Source organism: Notolabrus celidotus, chromosome 13 (assembly GCF_009762535.1).
Source record: "Notolabrus celidotus isolate fNotCel1 chromosome 13, fNotCel1.pri, whole genome shotgun sequence".
Classification (NCBI taxonomy): Eukaryota; Metazoa; Chordata; class Actinopteri; order Labriformes; family Labridae; genus Notolabrus; species Notolabrus celidotus.
The window spans coordinates 12,219,915-12,246,868 of record NC_048284.1 but is presented as its reverse complement, the minus strand read 5'-3'; the positions used below and the strand labels follow the sequence as shown (position 1 = coordinate 12,246,868).

Here is a 26,954-nt window from a genome sequence, read left to right as displayed (position 1 = left end):
ATGGAGCCGAGGAGTAATATTTTAGATATTTTTGTAAGGAAGTGATGAGCCCTCATTTCACCCATCACAACAACTGGGAACTGTTTCAGAGCTGCAACATGCCTGACATCTCCAAACCCTTCTCCAATGCAATCATTGATATGTGAAGCATGTTTAAATCAGGCGAAAGACAACTCTGATACCAAGCTACACATTTAGCTTTCCACCCTGCAGAGCAATGTCACTGTCACAGTCTCACCACAGACCTGAGAGGAGTGGAGGAGGTGTTTATTTCATGCAACATAAACAAACCATATAACATACACTGTTTACAAATACACACAGGGGGTATGCTTCACTGCAGATATTAAGTGCAGAGGTAATGCGGTCAGTATGTTCCGCATTAACGTGTTGATAATTCAATGATTTTATTTTAAGGAGGCATTTCTTGCCTTTATTGATAGAACAGCTGAAGAAATGCAGGAAAGAGACATGTGGCTGGGAGGCAAACCAGCAACCACTGCGACGAAGACCACCAGTTTTAAACTTTTAAATATTCAGCATGTCCACCAGTACTAACCGAAGACTAATACAATACAAGATCATCCACAGAACACCTATCACACAGCACAAAATGCACATAATGGGACATACCGGATCAGACATATGCACTGAATGCACACTCAATAAACCCGATGACTACCTCCGTGCACTCTGGCTCTGTCCACCCATACAACATTTCTGGAGAGAAGTAACCACTACATTAACTCAATTCCTTGGCTGTAGCATCCCACTATCCCCTTCTGTATGCATACTCAGCAATTTGGATATACTCAGAACAGACTCAACACAAATCACAACAACCCTTAACTATCGCCAAGAAAACAATATTACTAAACTGGAAAAGCAGAAAAAAAAAATCAATATCTCACAATGGTTGGACCTCCTAACACAATATATATCAATGGAGCAACAATCAGCTCAACAAAACAATCAACTCAAAGAATTCTATAAAACATACTCTATAGTTCTCAAATCTGTCTTGTTGCAGGTGAAATAATGCCACAAAACAAGTCCAGATAAAAACCAAACTATATATCACCAAACCCATTCTGTAGGAATTTCCTGAAATGCACCCAAACAGACTCCATCCTCTATGTATTCCATTTTTGCTTCTCCCTCACTCAATCTCTCTTTTTCCTCTTCTTCTTTTCAATTGAGTTATCATTATTCCTTTTTTTCATCCCCTTTGGTCTTAGAGTTATTATACTTATTGATTACTCTTATCATAATATATTGCAACATTACTAGCCTTGTTGATTTCTAATATTATTATTATTTTTTTTATTTTTTTTGTTCAACGGTTTTTATTTTTATTTTTTCATTTTTAATTTGGGGTTCCTTTTTCCCCCTCTCTTCTCTTCTCTTCTGTCGTCTTTCTCTTCACAAGTGTATAAATGTGTCCTTCCATGTTTTGTAATGTTTGTACTTGTTAGTATGTCTGTATCGACTACATGTTTATACACTAATTGGTGAATAAAAAAACTATTCAACTTTTAAATATTAGGGCAACAAATTGCAAAATTCTACTGCACACACCAGATCAGAAAAACAAACAGCAAATGATTAAATTGTGTTGACATCTGCTCTGACTGGCTGCACAGCTTCACTGCATAAGCTCACGCTATTACTCTGTCTATCACACAATGATGCAACAATCAAACTGACAGAGGCAGTCACACTACAGCTATTGTCTTAACTGTATTAGACTCATTGTTATGTGGAGAGTTTCATCTCCACCCTAAACTGGAGTTAAAACAACAATCAAGGTTTTAATTTGACACACAAGTTCAACCAGATCTGCACCATGAAGGAAGAACATGTTACAGAAACCTGCACAGAGCACTCTAAATATTAGATTTGCTTCTTTATGTTATTATCATCTGACACAGAGTAGCATTATGTGTCATTCTCCATCACAGGGGCTGCTTTGAAACACAACATAAACAATCTGAAGCACGTGAGGTGAAGTGCTGTCTATAGTTGTTATGTACAGATCAGATGTAAAAAAAGAGCTTGAACATTCATTCATAAGTTTGTCCTGCCTGGTCACATCGCAGTCACACTCCGGCAGATCCTCGCTCGGGCATCCTGCCATATTGTCTGTCCCCAAATCCAAAACCATGGGGGAGCGGAATTCCCAAAGACAAAGCTAATATCAGGAAGAATCAAGATGTTGATCCAAGCACTCCTTCACTCCGTCTGAGAGCTCCACATGGGACTTTCTCTAAACGGTCTGTGCAGAGGGGGGGAGCAGGTAGAGGAGGGGAGGCACAACTGTGACTTATCAACTGTTGCTGTCCAAGGTTAAAAAAAAAGAGAACCCCAAACAGGCATGAGTGTGTGTGTGTGTGTGTGTGTGTGTGTGCTCGCTTGTGTGTGTGTGTTTGAGTGAGTGCCTGAGAGTGACAAGTGCTGCTGTTTCTAAAAAGGGACTTACAGTCAGAGGCATGTGCTGTAGAGCTGGCCTGTGTTGGAGTGTCACACTCCACACACACACACACACACACACACACACAAAGGGAGTGCGAGCAGAGGCAAAGGCTGGAAGCTCCACGTATCTGAGTAAACTGAAGCACGGTGCGTTGTAGGAAGAAAAGTTTTCCAAAAAAAACAAGTTCAGAGGAGAATAATAAGTTCAGAGTAATTATTCCTTACTCCTTTGGGCAATACAATTCCAGTAAATAAATGAGTCTGGAAGAAAATAAACACACCGCTACTTATTCTGCTCCCTGTGAGAGAAATGAACCATGGCTCCTGTTGTTTTGACTAAAGGACGGATATAGAAGACAAAGAGAGTGCAGCTGTCTGTGTGAGGTCAGAAACAGTCCTTCCCTCCTTCCCTCGTCCAGTACAGTCCCAGAAGGCGACAGTCAACCGAGGGGGGGAGGACGGGGCAGCTGAGGTATGTAAGAGTCAAAGTTTGGGTCAGGAAACTTTCATTAAACAACACACAGAAGTAAGAGTCTATGCTTTTGTTCCTGTGTTTGCTTTCTCTTCAAAATCAACTTAAAGTGTGAAAAACAAAACTTTCACAGCTGATCTAAACAAACTTTAATGTGTGCTTTGGCTCCAGCACGAGCCTGGATTGACTGGACTGTCGTAACGAGGGGAGTCCAGAGCGCCAGAGTGGTAGATAAAGACCAAACAAGAGAGTGGAGGGGGGATGAAGAGGAATGTGAACTCTTCCTGCTTGGCTTGCAAGTCTGCTAAGTGGGTGTCCCACTGACACCAGCAAGGAACTCAGGAAATGCCTCAGCAGGATTGTGGGAAAATGAATTCCCCATCACGTGTGCCAAAGTGTCAAGAGGGAAACCATGGTAACAATCCAAGGCTGAAGACGAAGCCTTCACGAATACAAACCTACAACTACCAGCAAGCAGTGTGTGAGGTGAAAGAATGCATAGGTACCTCTCTCTCTTCATCAAAGCCAAACTAGACGGTGTAAAAATAATAAACTTTTATCCTCAGCTTTTTAGGGTGGTCTTCACAGAGTCCACAACTCTCCACCTGTTCTCCTGAGTGCACCAACCTGGCAGCGATGAGGTCCAGCAGGTGTTGCCAGCGCTCGCTCACTTTGCTGAGCTTGTGTTGGATCTCGGCCGCCTTGCTGTCTTGGCTGGCCCTCGCTAGGCGATCACCCATCACCTGCAGCTGCTGCTTGTTCTCCTGAGCGACACTGATCTCCTCCTGGTAGTCCTGAAACACAGAGGGACACTTCACATGTCAACAAAGAGAGATGTGTTTGTGGTGATGAGTTTATAAAGAAGTTAAGTGTCTAGGCAAAGGTGCATAAGAGCTACGGTACAGGGGTTCCAAAACTTTTCAGCCGGTGAGCCCCAAAATATAGATGCCAAAGACTCCTGACCCCCACTGTCCCTCAAAGTGACTTAATGTGGCTTAATTTAGCTGGTCTGCAGAAAGTTAGCCTACTATATGAGCATGTGGCTGTTTCCTGTGCTGTTATGAATGAACCTACTGCTTCTGATGCTTTAATGATTAACTGTTCACTAACCCTAAACTTAGGAGTCATCTGGAAACAAAGAAAGGCAGATAAGTCGTGACATTTTCTATTTTCAAGGTTTTATTTCAAGGTTAGCTATTATTTTGTCAATATTTTTACTATAATGGGTCAAATTGACTATTTTTAGGTAATTTTTGTCATTTAACTTTTTTTTTGTGCATTTTTTTGTATTTCTTTGTTCACCAAAAGTTAACAAATTATATATAAGTAAGGAAGAAAAAAATAATAAATGCAGAAAAATACAAAAATAATAATGATAATAATAAACAAATAATAATATTTAACATTACAAACAAAAAGGAAAATATACATAAGAAAACAAGGTAAATAAACAAAAATGAAAACAAAAAAATATATATTTTAAGATAACTTCAAAAAAAAAAAAAAACATCCTGGAAGACATCTCATGACCCCCCAGGGGGTCCCGACCCACACTTTTGGAACCCTTGCTCTAGTTCATCAAAACCAAGTCTAGAATAATTTCCAGACCAATGCACATACTGCTGCTTTTACATGATACTTCCTGTGTCAAGAGAAGAAGTGATTTAAAATCTGCACTTTAAGGGAAAGTTGGAACTAATTTTGTACATAATGAATAAATAAATCAGTCACAAGAGGTGTTTGATCTAGAAATGCTTTAGTCAAGTCAATTATGACTCAACTTTAAGATATGAATTAGGTTTTTACTAGGTGCATTTCTGCCTACATGGATGTTGCATTCATTCATTCATATCTGTATTTTAATTTGAGGTGTGTCTGCAGAAGAGAGATGTGAGCTGAACTCACCTTGCGCAGCTTTTCGATCATCTCTTCAATGCTGATGTCTCCATTCTGAGAGACTTTGCTCTCCATCTGTGTGAGCCATTCACACAGCTCCTTGTTCTTCTCATTGAACACGGCCCACTCATTCAACTTCTCGCTCACCTGCTGCCTGCGCAGGGAAAGCTGAGGGTGACAAAGGGGAGGATGGAGGAGGAGGAGTTTGAGTTTTACTTTTTCATTTAGAAACACTGAGATAAAAGAATCAATGGAAGATCAACTCAAAGTCATAAAACAGTTAAAGGTCTGGTGGTGAATAATCGGAAAAATCACAAGAATTAATAACCCAAAAATGCAAACGCCAGGATATTACTACCTGCCCTTTAAAATCATCTGATCATTTGTTAGAAATTTAACTTTCACAATTTAAAGATTTTATAAACACCATGGATAAAATGTCTAAGTGTCTGTACCTGGTGGCAGACCTCCTCCCACTGTCGCTGAAGCAGCTGGAGACGCTCCTGTAGGACCGTGATGTCATCAGCACTGACCACGCCTTCCAAGGAGTCCCTCAGCACGAACAAGGAAGTGAGGTCATCAGTCCAGCCATTCACGCTGCTCTCCAACTCCTGCATCCACATGACATGACGCAAAAAGATGCATCACACAAGAGAAGTGATCCACAGCCTTGAATGATAAGATACTCTCAGAGAGACCAAAGGAGATCTTCTGTCATCCCTTATAAGACAGCAGCCAAAGTCAAACAGAGAGCAGGAAAACCACAGAGCAGGACAGTTATCACTCCACAGCTGCTGCTGCCAAAGAGAGAGGAAGAAAAACCAGAAGAGCTCACAGACAGTAAATGTCACAGCAAGGCATGTCCCCAAATAAAAATCAAATTCCTTCTAAATGTGAGACTTTCTGATAAAAGCATCAAAGTGACTGAAATGTCTCAGCCTGTGAAAATAAAACATCTACAGTCAAGGTTAAAGGCAAAACAAGGTAACAGACTCATCCAACCTCACATCTCCTCCTCCTCCGTCACTGTGACGATGCTGCTGCAGCGTGATCATTCGTGGACCCAGTGAACGTCTCCATTACGCAACACACACACAATAGGAAGCACACACACACATATATTCATACACCCCCACTGCAAACACGGACGCTCACTCTCCTTCCGTCTCTCTCTTGCTCACTCTCATGCGCACGCACCCTCTCGTTCTGTCTCCATCCCTCTCTCCCCACCCCCTCTCTCTCTCTCTTCAGCTGATGCTCGCTGTGTGCAGCTACTCTTGCAACCCCCCATCTCCTCCCCTGAGGAACATGTCATGCATGAAACATGAATGCACAAACTGTCCAGTGGTTAACACAAACTGCAAATAATTATTATGTGAATTTCACACTGTGATTTGAAATATCCTGTAAGAGCTAATCTGTAATTATCAATCATGATCCTGACATCATGTCAGCATGAACCATGCTTGAGTCTTTAAATGAAGACTGGTTCTTTTTTGATGACATGGAACTTATAAAGGTCCTTAAAAATGGATTTTTATAATTAAATTAAATAATTTAGACAGCTTAAAAGGCTTTAATATATATATATATATATATATAGTAGTTATATTTTTGGCCTTTTTGCCTTTATTGTATAGGACAGCTGAAGAGAGACAGGAAATGTGGGGAGTAGAGAGTGGGGGAAGACATGCAGGAAATGGTCGACCGGCCAGGAATCGAACTGGCGACCCCTGCAACGAGGACTCTGGCCTCTGTATGTGGGGCGCTTAGACCGCTAGGCCACCAGCGCCCCGCTTTAATATTTTTTAAGTATTTAATGATGTGAGTTACATTTTTTCCAGGTGAATAAACAAAAGTTATACCGACAGTACAAAAAGCGACCAAACAAGGTCACAAAAGGAGACAACAGCTGCTGCATTTTTTTCTGCTAGTTGTCTGTCTCTTGATGTGTTTGTCCCCACAGACAGATTAAAGGGGCAGAGGGAGGACACGTCTGTATATGTTGGTGTGGGTGAATGAATAACAGAGGGAGAGAGAGAAAGAGACAGTCTAAGGGACGCAGGAAAATAACCTTGCATATACAGTATCATGCATTTCTCAGACAAATGCAATGGGACATTGCACAGTTCCAAACAATTTACCCAGAAGGCTGTAATTTGAATTTATGTGTGCAAAAAAAAACCTCCTGTCATGCAAAGATGAAGCCCAAAACTCTTGAAGGTAAATAAAGAGATACATAAAATTGTTCGGTAAGGTAAAGAAACATATAACAGAACAAGTGATGCATTAGTGTGTGTGCAGGTGTGCATTGGATTTTACCCACCTTGCACCTGATTTGTTCTGAGTGCAGCTCCTCGTGGTGGTCAGGCAGTGGCACAGACAGCTTTCTTTTGAAGGCCCTCAGCTTCTCCAGTGACGCAGTTATGCCTTTCTCACATCTCTCCCAGTTCTACATAAAAACACACAAACAAACACACACACACACAGAGGGAATTAGAGCATAAAACACACACAGCAGCACAGCACACACTGCAGAACTTCTCACACTTGCTATAAATTCTTCCTGCAGCAGCCTCATCAGTAAGCTGCAGCATACAAAATCACACTCTGACAGGCATTTATACACAAACACACTTATCAACATAAGGCTGAAGTCAGACCACTCATAAGTGACCATGCAGCATTTAGCCCCCTTCAGCTTCGAACCGCCCGAGTAACACCACGAGACAGCAAAAATCCAACAGTGAAAGAAGAGAATTAACGCAGCTAACGACAACAGAGGGTGGTTATGCTCCAAAGGGGGCAGATTACAGCTATTCTTAGAGCCTGGATAAAGGTCCAAGTTTGGGATAAAACAGGGTAATATTTGGTTAGGAGTGCTGCAGCAAAGTGGCATACCTGAAGCAAGAGTCATGGAAAAGCCAGGGTGAGACTAGAATAGCTGCTCTCTCAGCATAAACCAAGGACAGCAGAGAGAGAGAGGGTAACTAAGATCTCTGGAGAACAAGATTAAGAACAAGAGAGGAGGGAGAAATGTTCCGAAAAAATTTCCCGGATGCTTCTTAGAAACTGCATCACTCTGTCCCATTCAAAACAGGGCACTAGCGCAGCCTGCAACATCTACCACCTAGGGTTCAAATCATTGCAGCTCACTGCACAGTGTCGCAATGTGTGTGTGTTTGAATGGCTGTGTGCCCTGGGCTTGAAGTTTTTTTAATGCTTGCGTGTGAAAGAGTGTGTGCGCATGCTTCTAAATGTATCTGAGGAAGGAAAGTGAGTGTGCTCCGTCTCTGTCCTTTGCTTCTTTGAAGGTGTTGAGGGTGAAAGCGCTGCATAATTCATGTGATAACCTGGTTTCACTGTCCTGCGTGTGTGCAGATGGACAGGCTCATTAGGGGTTCAGAAACCCTGCAGCAACCTTCAGTGCACCTCTGTGCTGAAGCATGATGTGAATACAGTCTGACTTAGCCTGTGAGAGAATGCTTGAGTAAGCCTTCATATGTCTACATCAGTACGGCATGTCCCAACAGCACAACCCTGATGATTGTCCGACCTTGAGCAAGCCATGCAGCTCCCTCCTCTGCTGGTCGAGGCGGTGGTGGGCGTGCCTCCACCTCTCCTGAATCTCCATCAGCTCGGTCTGCAGGGTGGACTCCGCTCTGGCATCGGCTGACAGCAGCAAGCTCCTGCCGGCCTCCACCGTCAGGATATAGCCTCCCTGCTGCCTATGGAGAACCCGCTCCTTCAGCTGGAGAAGCAGAGCGAGGGACAGAGGGCAGACGGGGAAAAAGAAGTTAACTAAAGGAGTCTAGGGTTGGTGGAGGAGTGAGGAATTATTTGTGGGAGGTTTAGATTTTTCACATTTGAAATACAAGTTTGAAGAGAGAAAAGAAGTGGAAAACAAACTTTTAATGTGATGATAAATAAGAAAGAACCTCTGCTTAGCTCAATGTCATTTTTTCACACTTCATTGATAATGCAAACTTTTTAATCAAGCTTCAGAGGAAACAAATTGTGATAAAAAAAGACATGTGACTGACTGAAACAACCTAAATGTTTGGCAGGTCATCCATCTTCCATATCGTCACCCTATTAAAATAATGGCCTATGTCATTATTTGATGAGAATTAGTTCTGATAAAATCGCCTTAATCCTTAGTTGAAAGGATTATGCTCTTTATGCCCTATAGGACAATGGCCTATGTCAAGAGGGTGACTTAGGCCATTTTATTCTTGTCCTAAGTCAACATTTTTGATTCTATAGGATAAAATGTCTGACTTTGGCAATTTAACAAGCTTTCATGATGGCAGCTGCTTCAAGAAGCAACAGAATCTATAGTGCAGAAGAAATTCTAAACATGATTCTTGCTCTGCCAATCAAAGAGAGGAAGTTCCAGGACCTTCAGTCCATGAAACATGTGATGCCCGTCGAGTGTCATCACGTCTTTGACAATTTGCCACATAGTTAGGTAAATCAAGATGACCGAGAATGAAGATTCAGGGGATAAACTGAATAGTACTGGGATAAGTACAAAAACCCAGCAAAGAAGAGCTGGACAAGTGAGGAGACGGACATGCCTCCTAATTTTTTTATTGACCTGACATTTGTTTAATTTAGGTTAGAGTTATTATCATTTTGAGTTTGCTTTATGGAATTAAAGGACAGTTAATTGTCAGGTTTCAAAAAGTTGTCAAAACTGGATGTTGGAAATGGGTTAAGTTCAATAAAAACACAGCAAAGAAGACCTGGTGAAGTGAGGAAAGGGACTGCCTCCTGACCAATTTGATTTACCTGACATTTGTTTAATTTAACGCAGGGTAATTTCAGTTTTGAGTTTGCATTATGGAATGAAAGGGCAGTTTAAGCCAGGTTAAAAGTTACCTAAGTCACACTAGAATGTTCGAAAATTGGCCTAAGTCACTTTATTCTTTAATGTTACATAATGGACACACAAAGTTCTATGTATGTCAAGAGTCATCCACTGTCAAGGCCTTTTTGATAGAAATGATTAATAAAAAAACTTGAAAAAAAATGACTTAGGCCATTATTTGAAAAGGGTGACAATATATTGTATTCAAATTTGATCAAGACCGTGATGTGCGAGAATAATAAAGCAGCTTTTTTACCCCATAAACCAATTTAATCAATGATTAAAACTTGCACAAACTGTAGCGAGAAGTAAAGGACTTTGTGTTTTGATCTACCTGTATCTGATCTAACAGGTTTCTGGCCTGCTGAAGAGCAACCGGTTCTCCCTGCTGATGAACATCTGGATCTCTGGTCACTTCTTGCAGCCACTGCAGGAGCTTCTCCGCCATCTCCCTGTAGTTCTGCCACTGGCGAACTAAACTGTCAATGATGCCCCTTCGCTGCTGGGCTCGCCTGACCACACACTGCCACTGATTGCTTAACAGAGCCAGCTTCACACTGAAGTCATCTCTGTTGAAGGAATAAGAGTTAGAGTTACAATGTGCATGCTCCTGAGAATTGTTTTCACATAGAGGTGAAACTGGAGAAGTAGGATTGTGTGTACCTGTCATCCACTTGTCCCTGATCTAACATATGATGCCCGTCACTGATGATGGAGTAGAGAATCTGCTGCCTGCTGAACATCTCTGCCTGGAACAACTGCAAGGAAAGGTAAAAAAGCATTAATTATAATCCTGTACATACAAAGACAAGAACAAGTGCTCTAAAGCTTAAATAACTCTCTGACCTCATGGTCTCTCTGCTGCTCCAGTAGACTCTGGTAGTTCCCTGAGATCTCAGCAGCCAGCTTCTGTTCAGTCTGAGACAGGAAGTCCATCCACGCCTCGCACTTCTGGAGGAAACTCTGCTGCTGGAGCAACACCGCCTGGAGTTTACTGGAGGAGAAGAAGAGGTCAACCAGGATGCAAGTTCTCTCAAATTTGATATTAACTGAGGAAGTGTTGTTTCTTTATTCATCTATCATTTTTCATTGGCTTATCAGTGATTGCACGGTGCTGCTACGACAGTTAAAGTGTCTGTTGTACCTGAATCTCTCAGTGAGGTGAGCAGTGTGAGCTGCCCAGGATCTGTTCAGGCTTTGCAGTCGTTTCACATCTTTGTCACTGACTGGGAGCCGGTACACCAACTCGTTAACACGCTCCAGGTCTGGAGACAGACTGCTCAGCTTCAACAGGTGAACCTGGAGTTAAAAGATTACACAGTTTTTAACTGGACAGTGAAAGCAGCAAAAAGCAGAATGAAACTTGTAAATGTGATGAATAAGGAATAAAAACAGCAGCATTTTTCATACCTTCAGTTTTTCCATACGTGACTGGACAACGATGAGCTCTGGAGACCCAACTGAGTCAGACTCCTTCAGGACCTCCTCAGCCTCCTCAGCCTTACAGATCAATGTGTCCAACTGTTCTCTGAATCCCTCACAGGCCTGAGATCCAGTCTGCAAACAGCCAGAGAGGAGCACAGAGAATAAAAAGTTATGCTCTGGACGGGGCGGAAACCTGACTTGAACTGTTCATAAAGGTTATTTTCGGACAAGTAAGCATAAACGTGAGATGCAGCTGCTTTCTTTTCCAAGGACTAAAGATAGAAAACGTTGGTTAGAGAAAGGACGAAAGCTATTGAAATCGTTGTGTTCAGCACCAGATTTCTGAAGTACAGGAGTGATTGCCACTGATCTGAAAGTTTAGGGAACAAGACCAGAGGTAAGGGAGGATTGTACAATGACAGGTATTAGGGAAGACAGAGAGGGGAGGAAGGCTTTTACTAAAGGCGTTTTTTGACCGCAGGAACTTTACCCCTGAACTACGTGCGTTTCGACCAGAGGAACCAGGGTCTAGATTTAGTTCAGGGGTAGATAATCTCGCCGCTGAAAAGCCCCTGCTTGGGGGGGTAGTACTTTTCAAATGTCCTGGGACTTTTGGTTGAAAGTAACAGTGTTTGTGGAGTTTACACAGTTGTTGAAACACAGAGGGAGTTCCTGGGAATGCATACTAGTTTAGTTTTTTATTAAGATTTCAAAATATTATTTAAATATAATTTTTTTCTCCATACGTCACTGGCCTGATTTGCACAATCTACCCGGGACTTCAGCCCGCGGTTGAAACGCAGACAACAATGGGGGCACAGGAACCTTTTAGTTCAGGGTAAAGTAGTTCTGGGGGCTAAAAGACCCCGGAACTCTTGGTCTAAATTCACCTTAAGACAGTAGGAAGAGAGTCTAACAGACAAATGGGTGATCAGATAATTCAACAACAGAGGGAAGTTTGAAACTCGAAAGTGAACCAGAGAGAGAGAGGGTGAGAGAGAAGGTAAAGACCTGCTGTAGGAGGTGTTAGGAGTGAGTTGCTGGAGAATCTTGTCTACTTTGGCATTAAAAAAAGACAGGAGTAAGAATAAGTAGATGAGTAGAGGTAAGGAGCAAGAGGTCATAGTTTAACAAAATTGTATTACTTAACTTTTACTATAATATTGATTTAAATGCTGCTTTATTCTTTTAGTAATTAGGGCCCGAGCACCGACAATGTCGGCGAAGGCCCTCTTGTAACCCTAAGGATTGTTTCGTCTGACTTTTCAAACCCAAATGTGCTTGCCTTAACGCGGTGCAAAAGTCCCCAACCGTTGCACATGCACCAGGCCTGGTGAAAATTTCGACATTTTTGTGGTCCCGAAAAAAAATTCCCCAAAATGGCTAAACGGCGCCCCCTTGAATTTGAAAATTTTGGGGGGCCAGCCCCTCACGACGGTTCAACATACATGCATGAAATTTTTTTTGGTAAGGTGTCATGCCAAGATCTACAAAAAAGCCTCTTAACGTCGTGGTGAAATCCCAACAGGAAGTCGGCCATTTTGATTTTTCTGTTTTTGACCCCATAATTTTGGGTATGTATTTGTGTAAACTCCTCCTACAATTTTGGTCCCACCAACTCCCAACCACGCACATTTTGGAGTGGACAGATTAACGATCAAACGATATCAGACAGAATTTCTCTACGTCAATTTTTGTGGGCGTGGCACTTCGCTAAACTGGGAGGACATTTTTTCAACCGCTAAAGTATGTATTTATGTGAATAACTCCTACAATTTTGCTCCGATCAACTCCCAACCACGCACATTTTGAAGCAGACACATTGACGATCAAAAGTCATCAGACAGAATTTCTCTAAGTCAATCGGTGTGGGCGTGGCACCTCGCTACATCTGGAGGACATTTTGAAAAACTCTAAAAAGTTATATCTCTCATATGCAATAATGGATCAGGCCCAGACCGGTCATGCATGATAAGTGCCCCAGCCTGAACACCTCTATAGGCAAATATTCACCAATATCATATAGCGCCCCCTACTGGCAGCAGAAAATACCATGTCCTACAGTTTATGTCCAATCAACTCCTGCTTCGCACCCAATGTAGTTGTCACACTGGAGATGAACATTTGTCAAAGGACTCTTCCTAAGTCAATGGATGTGGGCGTGGCCACGCCTCAAACTCTGATGTCTCGCCATGAAACAGGAAGTACTTATAGCTCCTTCATACAGTGTTCAATCTGTTTGAAGTTACATACACATGATCAGGGTCCATCCCTCAACACACCTATGGACTCATTTATCTACTACAGCCATAGCGCCACCCACAGAAAATACATGGTACTGACATTTACATACAATCTCCGATCTCTTCCAAATTTGACATGTTTCATCATGGACCCAGCCTGAACTCATCTATATACACATGTTTGTCATATGAATAGCGCCACCTATTGGACACAATGAGTATTTACTCTCAGAACATGTTTTTAACATGCTTGTGATCCCAACTCTTTCTATAATGATCTGTGATGAACAATCCTTCAGAACATAATTAAACACACAGCAGCACCTACTGGTGACAGGCAGTACTGAAATGTACACTATGCTGATAACTGCACAGGTAAGCTCACAGTTTCAGCCTAGGCAGCACAGCAACACCTGCAGCACATCAGGCTGTGGCTTAAATCAGGCGGTGGTGCACATCTGGGACTCGAGCACATCAGGCGGTGCTTGAACGAGGGCCCGCACATCGCCGCTTGCGGCTTTAATTTTAACTGTTATCTTATTCATTTTTTATTTATCTATCTATCTATTCACTCATTTATTTATTTTTATTTATTTATCTACTTAATTTTTATTGATATTTTTAGCCTTAGTTTTATTTTCAGCTCTTATCATTACCCTTTTAAAATCTATTTCAACTATTTTAATTTTTAATTTTGATGATTTAACTTATTTTACTTACACAGATTTTATTGTTGGTGTGCATTAGTCTGTATTTTATTTAATTTTATTATATTCTTATTTTATTTTTATTAGTACTATTTTTATTATTATCATTATTAATATTTTCCCCTAATATGTCTTGCCGTTGTTTTATTTCTGCTTCTTTCTTATTTTTCAATCGCTGTTAAGCACTTTTGGTTGCATTTGATTTGTATGAAAGGTGCTATATAAATAAAGCTTGATTGATTGATTGATTGACTGAGTGTGTTGTTGATCATAGATAACAGGGCCCTTGTTTTCCCTTTATCTGATCTAATTTGAACTGCGTAGTGAGTGGATTTTGCTGGCTGAATCATAATCTATCAATCAAATCCCATGATGCAAATCTCTATTTCAGAAACATTAAGTCCCTGATATCATACCTGCAGTATTTCCTGCTGCCTGTGAAGGCTGTGCTCCAGTGTTGCTAGGCGATGTGTGAGTGACAGGTGGTCGGACTGGAGGGCCGCCGAGGAGGAGGCGTCGACTTGGCTCTTCAGCTGCTCCCCTAAAGCCTGCAGCTGCTGGAGGGACTGCTGCACAGAGGCCTGGTCACTAAGGCACGCCTGCAACAACAATTCCATCAGATGGAGGCGAGTTAGAGACACGATAAGTGACTCTGAAAGGGGTTAGTGAATGTCATTACATTTGCATTAACCCCTAATCCCACGGGACAACAGGACTGAACTGTCATAAAAACAATCTATATATTATTTCTATAAGTTGGGGTCTTTCAGGCATTATATGAGATTTTTTAACCCCCAAAAAATACCATGTGATCATTTTGCTGATGTCAAGAAAGCGAAATGTACTTTAAACATTTCATGCAAAGCTCCTGTGAGACTTTTCAAGACAGCCCTCTACTGAATGTCGGTCTAACCGTTAACTTCAGTTATCCTCTTTCAAAATAACGGTAAGCCCACAGTTGTAGGACAGCATGTCTCTAGATATCACCCAGCTGGGCCCTACAAGCTCAGCGTGACACCGGGGCACCCCTGTAGTGTAAATCAGGGGCCTGTCTTTCCCTCTGCGGACTCTTTTTCAAAAGCCTTTTGTTGGATTGTGCTGTGAATCCACATTCAAACAGACAAAAGGGCAGACTGCAGTTTGGTATTCTGCAGAAGGGACAGAGGCTTTTGTGAGTCCTCAAAGTGAGCTGACAGGCCGTTTCAGAGCTCATTCACGAGATCTCAGAAACCAAAGGGACACTGGAGGGGAAGATAAAAAAGTCTCCTGGTATATTCCGACTCATGCACGATGTGGATGATTATGGTGGCATTATTGTTATGCAGGCTTTTGTGTTTGTCCCCCGTCTGTACTTACATTGCAGTCCGTTATCCAGGCGCTGCTCTCCTCCTCTGTGATCTCCCTGTCAGTTGCGCTCTTCAGCAGGCGGTCAGCACGTTCCTCCTGTTTCTGAACCGCTGTCACACACTGGCCATACGACGACCTGTAGCGCTGCCACAACCCCAGCAAGGCTTTACTGCTCCTCAGCTGCTCTGAGATCTGCTCTAACAGACAGTTCCACCTACAATAAGAGAAGCATGTTACTGTACATGTTGACAAACCTCAGCTCAGCCCTTCAGAAGGAAAAAGATGTGTTGTTGCATGATATACCTAATGTTGACGTCCTGCAGGGCTCTGTTGAGTGTTTCGGCCACGGATGGATGGCACTCCGTAAGAAGCTGATGTGTAACAGAGCCGAACTTCCTCAAACTGCTCTCTTGCTTATCCATCTCCTCCTGCAGGTTCTTAAAAAAGATCACCACTCAAAGTTAACTTCATCCTCTGTGTTTAAGTTTGAGTTACACTCTTTGGACTTTTAATGATGCACTGTGAACTCTGGGAAAAAGTAAAATACCAACAGAACTACTACACTGATTTCTAACTTTACAAAATTAGATCAGGTTTTTTTTCCTTGCATCCCTCACCTCAAGACTCTCCACCTGCTGCTGCACAGCCTCTAGAGACCCATTGAGGAGGCGCAGCCTGGACACAGAGTACCTCCCCTCCATCAGGTAACCATTAATCTCCTCAGAAGCCCGACGATACAGCGTCCACTGCTCCAGCACCGACCGCAGGCTCACCTTCATCTGACTTATCTGAGGAGGATAGGAAACAGAATATGTGAGTGTTTTTAAGCACGCTGGGAAAATTTAACCATCAGTCATGAGAGGGGGTCCAAGAAGCACACCATGTGGTCCAAATGAGCCCAGGATTGGTTCAGTCCTTTAAGAGTATCCTTTACTGCTGAGCATGCTACTCCTTTCTTGTCCTGGATGAGAGCATTTCCTCTTTCCTCTGCTTTCTCTAGATCTTTCTCCTTTTCCTTCACTGATTCCTCCAACTCCTGCAACAAAGACATGTATTATTTTAAGGAATACAGGCATTATAAGGTGAACTCTGTTGAGCCAACAAAGCAGCGCTGCATCTTCTGTACCTGACAGTCTTTAAGTGCATTCTGCACTGATGCTACATCCTCTATCCTGTGTCTCTTCTTCAGTTTCTCCTCCTGCAGAGTGAGCCAGGTTTTCAAGGCCTGAACTCCATTTTCATGCTCTAACCAACCTTCCAGAAGTCCTTCCAAAACCTGAATCTAAAGACAACAATAATTCAGACAGTTAGAGAAACAGGAAACTAGAAAGACATAAAGTACAGTCTAACATTTCATCTTTGAGTCTTCACCTTTTCAGCAATAAGCCCTTGTAGTATCTGCCATCGTCTGTTCATGGCTCCAAGCTTCTCAGCAAAGTCTGTTTTGTCGCTGCGCTTTCCTTCAACATCCTGACTGCTGATCTGCAGCACCGACTGATTCACAAAGTCCACAGTCAGCTGCTTGCATGTGAGATCTATGCGGAAACCCTGTGAAACATAAATGAGACGGATAATCTTGATTTAAGACAAACACTTTACTTGATTTAAGTAAATGCATTTTATTGGAGAATCTGTCAGAAAACAGCTCCATTGATAAAAGAAAGAAAGAAAGAAAGAAAGAAAGAAAGAAAGAAAGAAAGAAAGAAAAGTTGTTTTTAAGGGTGGGTTACAGTTTTCAGGCACTGCTTCTTCTAAATCAGATAAAAACATACATCCTCAAACTACATGCACACAATGAAACACCTACTTTTGAGCTTAGCTGGCTTATCCTAAAAAACACGACTGAATATTAGCATATCCAGCTGACTACGAAAAGACATTATATCTAAAATGCTCAAATTAAACTTTGTAATCTTATTTCAAGTACAAGATGGTCTTAAACCTAGAGAAGTACCGCTATAATACAACTCAAATTAAGGTGAATATATCTCAAAAGGAAGAAGTTGACATGAAATGTATTAGTCCAAAAATCTATTTTTGAGTTAAAAAGCACTAATTGTTATCATACCTGGCTTATTCTTAGAAACTAAGCTTTAAAATACTGGTAAAATATTACTTAAAATAAGTTTTCCCTGCTTATTTTAAGATCACAGTTTCTAAATATTCCGTCTTATTTTAAGAAGTCTTACCAAGCAAATTTTCACTTGTTCTATTGGCAGATTCTTTTGCTTATTTCAAGGTAAAAGTACCTTCAAACAACTTTTTGTTTCTTGTTTTTGGAGGGGCATTTTTTCCAGTGTGAAGTATTTTGTAGTGTGATGATAATGGTGCATGCACTGTTTTGTACCTTATACTTCTGCAAGAAGTTCTGGACCACCTCTGAGCCTACAGCTCCCATGATTTTGTCCTGGTCCTCCTCTATGATGTTCTCCATGAGAGAAATCCAGCTCATCAGCTCTGTGATGGCGTGTCGTGATGCCAGTTTCTCCATCTGTAACTGGAGGATGAGATCAGAGGGTTTATTGATGTTACAGAAACCCCCAAAGAAGTGTATTACTGTATAATAAGCTACATTAATACTAAAGGTTAACAGCTGCTGTTGTCAGACCTGGTGTAGCTTCTCTTGTACCACAGGAATGCGCGTCAACAGCTCAGCCCATTGGGTGTCAATCTGACCGAGAGCTGTTCTGAGACCAGCCGTGTCTACTCTTTTCAGACGCAGAAGCTGGTTGCCTGTGCTCAGCACAGATGAACGGAGAGATGACTTAGCATCCACCTCTTTGGAAAACTCCTATCAAAGACAAAAATGTTGGCGTGAGAAGTTGGATCCAAACCATGCATTTAAATAAACATTGATGTTTTTATTAGGAGTGCAGTGATTTTCTTTCTGCTCATGTGATAAACAAACTATGGGGCGCCATTTGTAAACTTGTGTAAACCGAAAATAACAGCAACATTTCTCCACATTTAGCTCCAAAACATCAGAAACATGTAGAATGAATTTTTAAAAGTCACTTTTTTTTATCATATTTAGAGGAATATTTGTGATGTTCTTCACATTTAATTTGGTTGTGAAAAATATATTAAGTTAAAAATATTTGTTAAATCCCAATGCTAAATCTAAATCTAAATGTTAAATATAAATCTAAATGTAAAATGTAAATCTAAATATTAAATGTAAATCTAAATATTAAATCTAAATCTAAATGTTTAATATAAATCTAAATGTAAAATGTAAATCTAAATAGTAAATGTAAATATAAATATTAAATTTAAATCTAAATGTTAAATATAAATCTAAATATTAAATTTGAATCTAAATGTTAAATATAAATCTAAATGTTAAATATAAATCTAAATGTTAAATATAAATCTAAATATTAAATGTAAATCTAAATATTAAATTTAAATCTAAATGTTAAATATAAATATAAATATAAATGTTAAATGTTAAATATAAATATTACATTTAAATCTAAATGTTAAATCTAAATCTAAATGTTAAATATAAATATAAATATAAATGTTAAATGTTAAATATAAATATTACATTTAAATCTAAATGTTAAATCTAAATCTAAATGTTAAATATAAATATAAATGTTAAATATAAATATAAATGTTAAATATAAATATAAATGTTAAATATAAATATAAATTCTACTTAATATATTTTACACAACAAAATTAAATGTGAAGAAGATCACAAATATTCCTCTAAATGTGATAAAAAAGAAGTGACTTTTAAAAGTTCACTCCACATTTTTATGACGTTTTTGAAATGTGCTAAATGTGGAGAAATGTTGCTGTTATTTTTTTTCGGTGTGCACAACTTTACAAACGGCGCCCCTAACAAACTAACCAAGAAGGCATAGAGGTGATCTCTGACGGTCTCCAGCTCCTGAGGCACTGTCACAGACTGTGTCGTCCAGAACTCAAGCCGGTCTAGTGCTGACTGCAACCAGTGGCTCAACTCTGCTGACTCACTCTGGTACCTAGAATTAAATCACAGGACAGAATATGAATCAAATGTAGCTCTGTTGGCTTCTAACAGACAATATCTCTCTCTCTCTCTCTCTCTCTCTCTCTCTCTCTCTCACACTCTCTCTTCCACATTCAGGATAAGAGACGAAAACACTTTGTCTGACTCACATAGCAACAAGATTGATTTGACATTTGAAGTCTGACACATTGTCAAAGTAAACAAACTGCTTATAATTGGAGCCTGACCTGCTCCAGTGTTTGAGCGTGGAGTCGAGGCGGTGCAGCTCCTTGTTGACCTTAGTGGTGGAGGACAGCCAGTGTTCTCCCAACTGGGTCAACTGGTTCTCCAGGTCTGAGCAGCCAACTGACAAAAGAAGCCTCTTGCCCTCCTCCAGGACCTGATACAGCTGAGGCTGATGCTCTGTCAGACTGGCCTTCAGACGCTAGAGGACAGATTGAAAAATGAAGGATAAAAAATGAAGAAGGGCCATCTTGACTCTGTATAAATACTCCTGCATCTTACTTTGTTCCTTACCTGGTAGAGACTGATCCTTTCTACCAGTCTTTCCTCCGTCTCTTCAACCAAACCAACAGTGGGGATGCTACACTCCACGGCCTCCAGCTGCCTGCACAGAGCCTGGTACTCCTCCACAAGCCTGCTCCACGACTGTCAAAGAAAATGGTGTTAAATGAAACTGAACTGAACTTGTATGACATGCTATAAAAATATGAATCACTCATTCACCTCCAGTATGCCCTCCAGCTCCACCCCCCTCCTGTGGGCCTGTTTAAGCACACTATGGGCTAAGGCCATCGTCTCCTCCAAGGCCTGACTTTCCCTCTGCGCCACCAGACCAGACACTTTACTGTAAAACGTCTTGGTGAGGATCATATGACACTCCAAACCCTGGAAGAACTCCTGTATTTAAGGAAGAAGGAGAACAGTCAGAGAAAACAGAGACTGTTTTCTGCATTTGAGTAAAATGCTACCCCCTTTAACAACCCTCCTTACCTTGTGTTTGTCTAATAACATTTGGACCTCTATGACAGAAGCCACCGTCATCTTCTGATCAGCAGCCATCTTGTCCTGTGCCGTGTCCACCAGATCTGTGAGGTCATGGAGAGCAGCTTCATACTGAGCCTTGAGAGACAAGCCGTGGTTTAAACTGCTGCGTCTGGATCCCACCATCAGCACCAGCTCCTCGTATGCATCCTGAACAAAACATCAACAGTTGGTGAGGCAGAGTTGTAGTCTTGGGAGGTTTGGATTCCTGGGAAACAGAGGGTTGAATATTACCTGTAGTTTGAGGAACTCCTGATGGGAGATTTGGTCCGATTGGAGTCCCTCTGCTCTGGTCCTCAGCTCCACCACCCTCTGCTCAAACTCTCTCAGACTCTCCTCCACCTCTGATAAAGTCTACAAAAGAAGCAGCATATTGAAAATGTGTTCCAACAATCTACTTCTGATTCACTCCATGTATTGGAATGTATATGTTTAATATAGGGATGGGCGATATTATCGGTGCTCCGATATTATTGGCCGATATTGACTTAAAAATGGAATATCAGGAATCATCGTTATCAGGTTTTTATAACCGATGTTTGTTCAGTAGACTTAAGCAATTCTGAGCCTGCATGAACGCAGCATGGGACGTTTACAGGCGCGCTTGATGACGTGTAACAACAACAACAACACGCTAGACTCGTGGGTTGCTAACCGTGGCTAACAAGCTTGCTCGCCCGGTGCATGAGATGTCCGTGGTTTGGAACTATTTCCAAGTGTCACTTAAGAATCGTAAATTTGCTATTTGCAACGACTGCAAAGCATTGGTTATGCGACGAGGAAACAAGGCGTCTTCCTTTAATACATCAAATTTTAAAATCTCCTATCTCAAGAAGAACCTTTCTTGTTTTTATTTTCACTATTTTGAGAGAGCAGGGCGATGGAGCCCAGTTTATAATTTAATGATTGTATTATTTGCCAAGTTATGGCCATTTCCTTATTCATTGAACTTGGAATAGAAGAGGACTATGTCCTATCGGAATATCGGAATATCGGCTATCGGCAGAAAAGCCAATATCGAGCATCCCTACTTTTATATATTTGTGTCTGCTCTTGATTGGTGTCAAACCTCGATCTGTTTGGATGCAGGTCTGTCCACAGTTCCAGCCATCTTCTGCAGCAAGTGGTGTTTACTTTCACTCAGAGCCGTGAACAACATCCGCAGTTCATTCTGGCAAGGACAACAGACACAAGATAAAAAGAGGGAGCAGAGGAAATGCAAATGCAAAGTACTCAAAGTTTGATTAAAATCAGTCTAGAGGTCTTGCCACTGTACCTGGAAATTGGAGTGCTCCTGCAGCCTGTCCCTCATGCCGTCACAGTGCTGTTCCAGGGTTGAGTTGAGCAGCCCCATCCTCTCCTGCAGGCCCTCCAGTGTGTCCTCCATCAGTACTCGTTCCTCTCCTCCACACAGCCGCCCTGCTCCTCCACCCAGTAGGTCTCTGCAGAGGTTTACTTCACTGCTCATCGCCTTCAGCTGTTTATAAAGAGCCTGCACAGAGGAGCTCAGGTCAGTCACATACTTGATCACTTCATTTTTAAACGTGTAGTCTGTTTATGTTGGCATAGAAGGCCTATAAACAGTAACTCTACTACCTCTAGGTTTGAAAGCTGTGTCTCTGCATCTTCAGACAGCAGAACAGGGCCAGAGAGCAGCTGATTCTCTGCAGCATCCAACCAGGAGGAGGCTGCTGAAACTGCAGCATACAGGTCCTGTTGCACTGTTGTCCCTCCTAGTTTACTGTCACCATTTGCCGCCTGAACCAGAACAAGAACAAAGAATATTTCCCCTGTGCATTAGATATTGTCAACGTGACTCTATTGGTTGTCTTTTAAATAAAAATAAAGCAAATTAAACTGTAAGAAATGGGAAATTAACCTCCTGGGCAAGTCTTTCCAGATTCTGGCTGCAGGATTCAAACAAAGCTCTGGGGGAGCGATAGTCCTGGCTCACAGACTCGCCTCTAAACACCATACTGGGACTGGACAGGCGGGATCGATGGAGGACCTACACACAGGAGGGACAAATAAGAAACATATGAAAGTCAGATAGGCTGTAAACATGAAGATGAAGCTGTGAAATTATATGAGATGAAAACATCTTTTAGAATAGATTTTAAGATTATTCTATTGGTTTTTGAATCTCTTAATGGTCTTGGCCTTTCTTATTTATCGGATTAGCTTTTATCATATGAGCTGGTGACAGCCCTCAGGTCATAGTGGACTTTTAATTGTACCAAAAGTAAGAACTAAGACCCACGGTGAGGCAGCTTTTTATTATCACAGCCCACGCCTGTGGATCACCCTACCTGAAGATCTGAGGGCTGCACAGACCATAAACATTTTTAAAAGCAAACTCAAGACCGACCTTTTTAGTCTTGCTTTTAACTGAGTTTTATTTTTATTCTTAATAGTTTTATTTATTTATTTACTTATTTATTGATTTATTTATTTAAAAATATGGGGGTGGGATCTTTTTCTTAATTTATTCTATTTTAGGTTGTTTTTATGTACAGCACTTTGTTAAAATGTCATTGTATGAAAAGCGCTTTATAAATAAAGTCTGATTAATTGATTGATTGAGCAAGAATAAAACAGAATACATATCAACATTAAGTAATAATAGTGTACCGGACTAAGCTGGTCCTGTTCCAGAGAGTTGAGGGAGAGCTGCAGCTTTGTGCTCTGATCTTTATTCAGGTTTTCCCAGCGCTGTCTCAGCTGGTCCAAAGGAGACAACGTCTCAGGCTCCAGCAACACTCCTCCGGGGATGGACATCTCACTGTGGGAGGGAGAGAGGGTTGTTTCTTCTGTTATCTGAGTGTTGTTTAACCAGCATGATGAATGTGACCAGATGTTCACCTAGCCTTTTTTAAATGAATATCTTAAAAAAAACTACATCTCACACCATTTCAATCACAGAGAGATCAATGAGTGACAGAGAAATGTGTGCTTATTCTGTGGTAAGAAAAACTAAGTAAATGTAGGAAGAATAGAGAGTGAAAAGAAAGTACCTGTCTCCATTGGGTGTGGTATGGCTCAGCAGCTCTTCTCCAACACTGGCTACAGACTGCAGCAGCTGCCTCTGTTTCGCCACTTGCTCCTGCAGCTCCTGGGAAGTCACCGTACAGAAATGAGGTCATTTTAAAAAAAAGTATCAACATTCTTTCTAAAAGAGGTGCAATTATGTATTTGGCTCTACAGGGTGTCAAAGAGAGGAAGGCTGACCTATTAAATCTGAGAACTACTTAAAGTTGATTTCCTCTTACCCTCTGTCGCAGCAGGTTGTCATGGTGCTGCAGTGTGCGTGTGGATCTAGCCTGAGACAGCCACTCCTGAACATTGGGACTCTGGGATAGTGAAGTATCTGTCTCGCTGTCCTCCTGCTCCTGCAATGAACCCTGGGAGAAAAAGAGAAAGATTATTAACATTATTTTTGACCACAGATGAAAAATGTATGCAGGAGAAAAAAAGACACAATAAGTCAGATTAAGGCTGGAACATAAATACACTATAGAGGTGACATCGATTTAATAGATAGATAGACTGAGTGGCATTTTCCGGACCTGCATTAAGAGGGACTCAGGCCTATTCATTCTCAGCCTCCCCTCAAAATCTATTGCCTTAACACGACCACATTTCAAACTGTGTGACAAACTGCTGTTAGAAAATATATTTTGATTAACTGGATTAAAGATAAACCGCCAACTGTTACCCTGTGGTATCAAGAGTTATTTAGGGTCCTCCCTCATGAAAGGATCAGTGCGGTTCTGAGGGGTAATGAGAGGCACGTCATTGACATGTGGTCTCCTGTGTTCAGTTATTTACCTAAAGAACTGACTCACATTCTGATGAGGGGACAAAAGGGAATAAAATAAAATGGCCAAACCTGCAGAGAGCTAATCAATAAGCATCCTCCTTTTTCTTTCTTTTTCTTTTTTTTATTGAGTCTCTATTGTCAGTATAGCTTAGCTAGCTTTGCCTTTTGTTATCAGGTATTATATTTGCTTGTACTTGGTATGAAAAAACGTATTATAATGGCAATATGCATCGACCTGTAGGGGGGAGTAGTCTGGCGGCTGGGTTTTCCTTGTTTGGAATGTACGGTATGATATGGTGGCAGTATGTTATTTTGTTTTATTTATTTATGTATTTTATTTTATTATATTTTGTTTTATTTGTTTATTTTATTTTATTTTATTTTATTCTATTTTATTTTATTTTATTTTTTCTTCTCTTCTCTTTCTAATGTAAATGTCTTTATATAATCTACTCTTAATGTTTTATTTTAAATGTGTAATGTGGTTTGAAGGCAAGATGTATGGTTTTATTTAATTATCTTCTGTTTGTGGAAAAACAAAAAAAAATAAAACTCTGTTTAAAAATAAAATAAAATTTAAATTAAATTTAAAAAAAATTTAAAAAAAAAATTTCAATTAAAAAGAATGGAGCTGAGAAGATAACCAAAAATAAGTCCATATTGTATAATTGTTTTTTTTTTTTCAATTTGTACATATTTACATGAATAGAGCAGCTGTGGTTCCTAAATGTTGTTGATTATTTGAGAATTAATGTCATTGTTACCAAGAGAGCTCACTGTGGGTGGGAGAGAGACAAGGGATTTCCTTTAAGATAAATAATGTTCATTGAAGTTTAAAGATTTAAAGGCCCTGTGAGGAGTTTTGAACTGGCTGAGAAACAGACTGAAAATGATACTGATGCCTCTTTATGACCTTCAATAGCAAACAAGGACATCAGCAACAACACTGACACCTTCTCTGTTGTCATTTTTAATGCCTGAAACCGCCCTGAGGGGGTAGGTTTCAGACCAGATGATGACATCTCGCTTCAGAAACAGCCTTTATCCGACTATTTTCATGGAAAATAATCACATTGCCTGATAAAGTTGACTGTTAAAAGACAACAGGATGAGGTTTTGGTTGAAAACACTACTTTTGCATATAAAGGACAAGAGATAAGAGGTATCACTTTGTCCACAAGGGGGCGCCAGAACCGATACAAAACAAAAGTTCCTCACAGCAGCTTTAAATAAAAAACATTTTTCAAATGTCCCAAAGAAAATAGGAAAACAGTCACGCCAACAGAAACACACCTGGTGCAGTATGTTTAGTGTTAGCATGTGATGAGGTAGCATCCTTTTGTCAGTTGTTAAGAGTCCCATTGTGTGAGACACACAGCCACTTGTTGTTCCATTGTGGAAAACAGTGGACTTTCATTCAGGGGCATGACACGACCTTCAGTATTTTAGACAATACTACCATTGATACTTTTACTAAGAGTCACATCATGCTGGATAGTACAACAGACACTGCACAGAGACAGGGAGGCAGGACAGCCTGGGCATGAAATATATGTGCAAACATGGAGAAGGAGGGAACTAAAGGCATGAAACAAGTAAAGACAAGAACATAGATGGCCTCACCTGGATGTCAACCTGTTTGTCTTGAAGCATCTGTTGCAGCTCCATCAGGCTGTCTTTGAGGGAGCGTAATTTAAAGGTGAGCTGCTCCGCCTCTCCTTTGGTCTCTGCACGACCCTCCAGCAGCAGGCTCTCACTGTGGATGGAGAGCTCTGACAGATATGACACCTTCTGCTCGATCTCAAACAGCATATTCTGAAAGGACAAAATATATAGTTTTTTTTTTATAACAATTCATACATTTTCAAACATAATACTAAAAATACAATGAAGACAGACAAACTCACACATGTGTAACCAAATGAAAAGACAAACGTCTGAGAAAAATAAAAAATAAAACAGGTAACTAAAGGATAAATTGGAAGGATATCAAAATATAATTGACTATACGGAGCCGTCCATCTTGCAGTGCTCTTAAGGATGCTGTGCATCAAGTCTTCTAAGATTGTAAATAAACATAATGTCTCTTTTTATCTCACAACAGCGTCATCCAAGAAAGCAAGAAAATGTCTCCTGGTAACCAGTGGCGTGTCCAGAAGGGCGGCCAAGGGTGGCACTGGCACCCCTTGAAATCCAATTGGCCACCCCAAAATCCTAGACTATAATTGGCTGTTTGCCTTATCAGAGGTGGGGTTTCTGTTAAAATCTATAATTTGGGATGAGTTAAAAGGCTGACAGTAGATTTCTTTATTAGTGCCCTCAAATGTGACTTTCTTTAAGTCCTTAAAGAATTAAGCTTAGAAGATGTATGCCACTTTTTCATGTTTTTTTTTCAAGTCAAAAGAAATATAACAACTGTTTAATACTGAAAGTAGGTTTTGAAGACAGAAAGGGTAAATGTTATTTATTTGTAAATGCACTGGCCAACCCTGCCTATGTGAGAGCCTCAGTTGGGCCACCCCGGTCAAAAAGTTCTGGACACGCCCCTGCTGGCAACTACTATCCCCACCGATCATTGCACTGAAGTAGAGAGACCTTTATTTCACTGTAAGCAGCCAGAGATGGCCAGTCAGCGTTCTGTCTTAAAAAAGT

The 26,954-nt window shown here is 40.8% G+C and overlaps 1 protein-coding gene across 1 annotated transcript in view; it reads right to left on the bottom strand.

Moving 5' to 3' along the window:
* Positions 1 to 26,954, bottom strand: part of syne1a (spectrin repeat containing, nuclear envelope 1a) — a 202,749-nt gene that overhangs the window by 13,975 nt on the left and 161,820 nt on the right. Inside the window, exons 98-130 of the mRNA XM_034699221.1 lie at positions 25,926 to 26,117; positions 23,752 to 23,883; positions 23,497 to 23,594; positions 23,114 to 23,264; positions 22,362 to 22,490; positions 22,079 to 22,240; positions 21,759 to 21,974; positions 21,552 to 21,653; positions 20,717 to 20,836; positions 20,432 to 20,632; positions 20,165 to 20,338; positions 19,955 to 20,086; positions 19,666 to 19,862; positions 19,298 to 19,430; positions 18,044 to 18,226; positions 17,783 to 17,932; positions 16,807 to 16,983; positions 16,562 to 16,717; positions 16,316 to 16,471; positions 16,053 to 16,223; positions 15,739 to 15,872; positions 15,445 to 15,649; positions 14,505 to 14,687; positions 11,124 to 11,270; positions 10,858 to 11,012; positions 10,560 to 10,707; positions 10,377 to 10,471; positions 10,048 to 10,282; positions 8,397 to 8,591; positions 7,167 to 7,292; positions 5,296 to 5,451; positions 4,850 to 5,008; positions 3,572 to 3,738 (exon numbers count right to left, since the gene is read on the bottom strand). Coding sequence (XP_034555112.1) covers positions 3,572 to 3,738; positions 4,850 to 5,008; positions 5,296 to 5,451; positions 7,167 to 7,292; positions 8,397 to 8,591; positions 10,048 to 10,282; positions 10,377 to 10,471; positions 10,560 to 10,707; positions 10,858 to 11,012; positions 11,124 to 11,270; positions 14,505 to 14,687; positions 15,445 to 15,649; positions 15,739 to 15,872; positions 16,053 to 16,223; positions 16,316 to 16,471; positions 16,562 to 16,717; positions 16,807 to 16,983; positions 17,783 to 17,932; positions 18,044 to 18,226; positions 19,298 to 19,430; positions 19,666 to 19,862; positions 19,955 to 20,086; positions 20,165 to 20,338; positions 20,432 to 20,632; positions 20,717 to 20,836; positions 21,552 to 21,653; positions 21,759 to 21,974; positions 22,079 to 22,240; positions 22,362 to 22,490; positions 23,114 to 23,264; positions 23,497 to 23,594; positions 23,752 to 23,883; positions 25,926 to 26,117 — 5,237 coding nt within the window. The remainder of the gene's footprint in view (positions 1 to 3,571; positions 3,739 to 4,849; positions 5,009 to 5,295; positions 5,452 to 7,166; positions 7,293 to 8,396; positions 8,592 to 10,047; positions 10,283 to 10,376; positions 10,472 to 10,559; positions 10,708 to 10,857; positions 11,013 to 11,123; positions 11,271 to 14,504; positions 14,688 to 15,444; positions 15,650 to 15,738; positions 15,873 to 16,052; positions 16,224 to 16,315; positions 16,472 to 16,561; positions 16,718 to 16,806; positions 16,984 to 17,782; positions 17,933 to 18,043; positions 18,227 to 19,297; positions 19,431 to 19,665; positions 19,863 to 19,954; positions 20,087 to 20,164; positions 20,339 to 20,431; positions 20,633 to 20,716; positions 20,837 to 21,551; positions 21,654 to 21,758; positions 21,975 to 22,078; positions 22,241 to 22,361; positions 22,491 to 23,113; positions 23,265 to 23,496; positions 23,595 to 23,751; positions 23,884 to 25,925; positions 26,118 to 26,954) is intronic.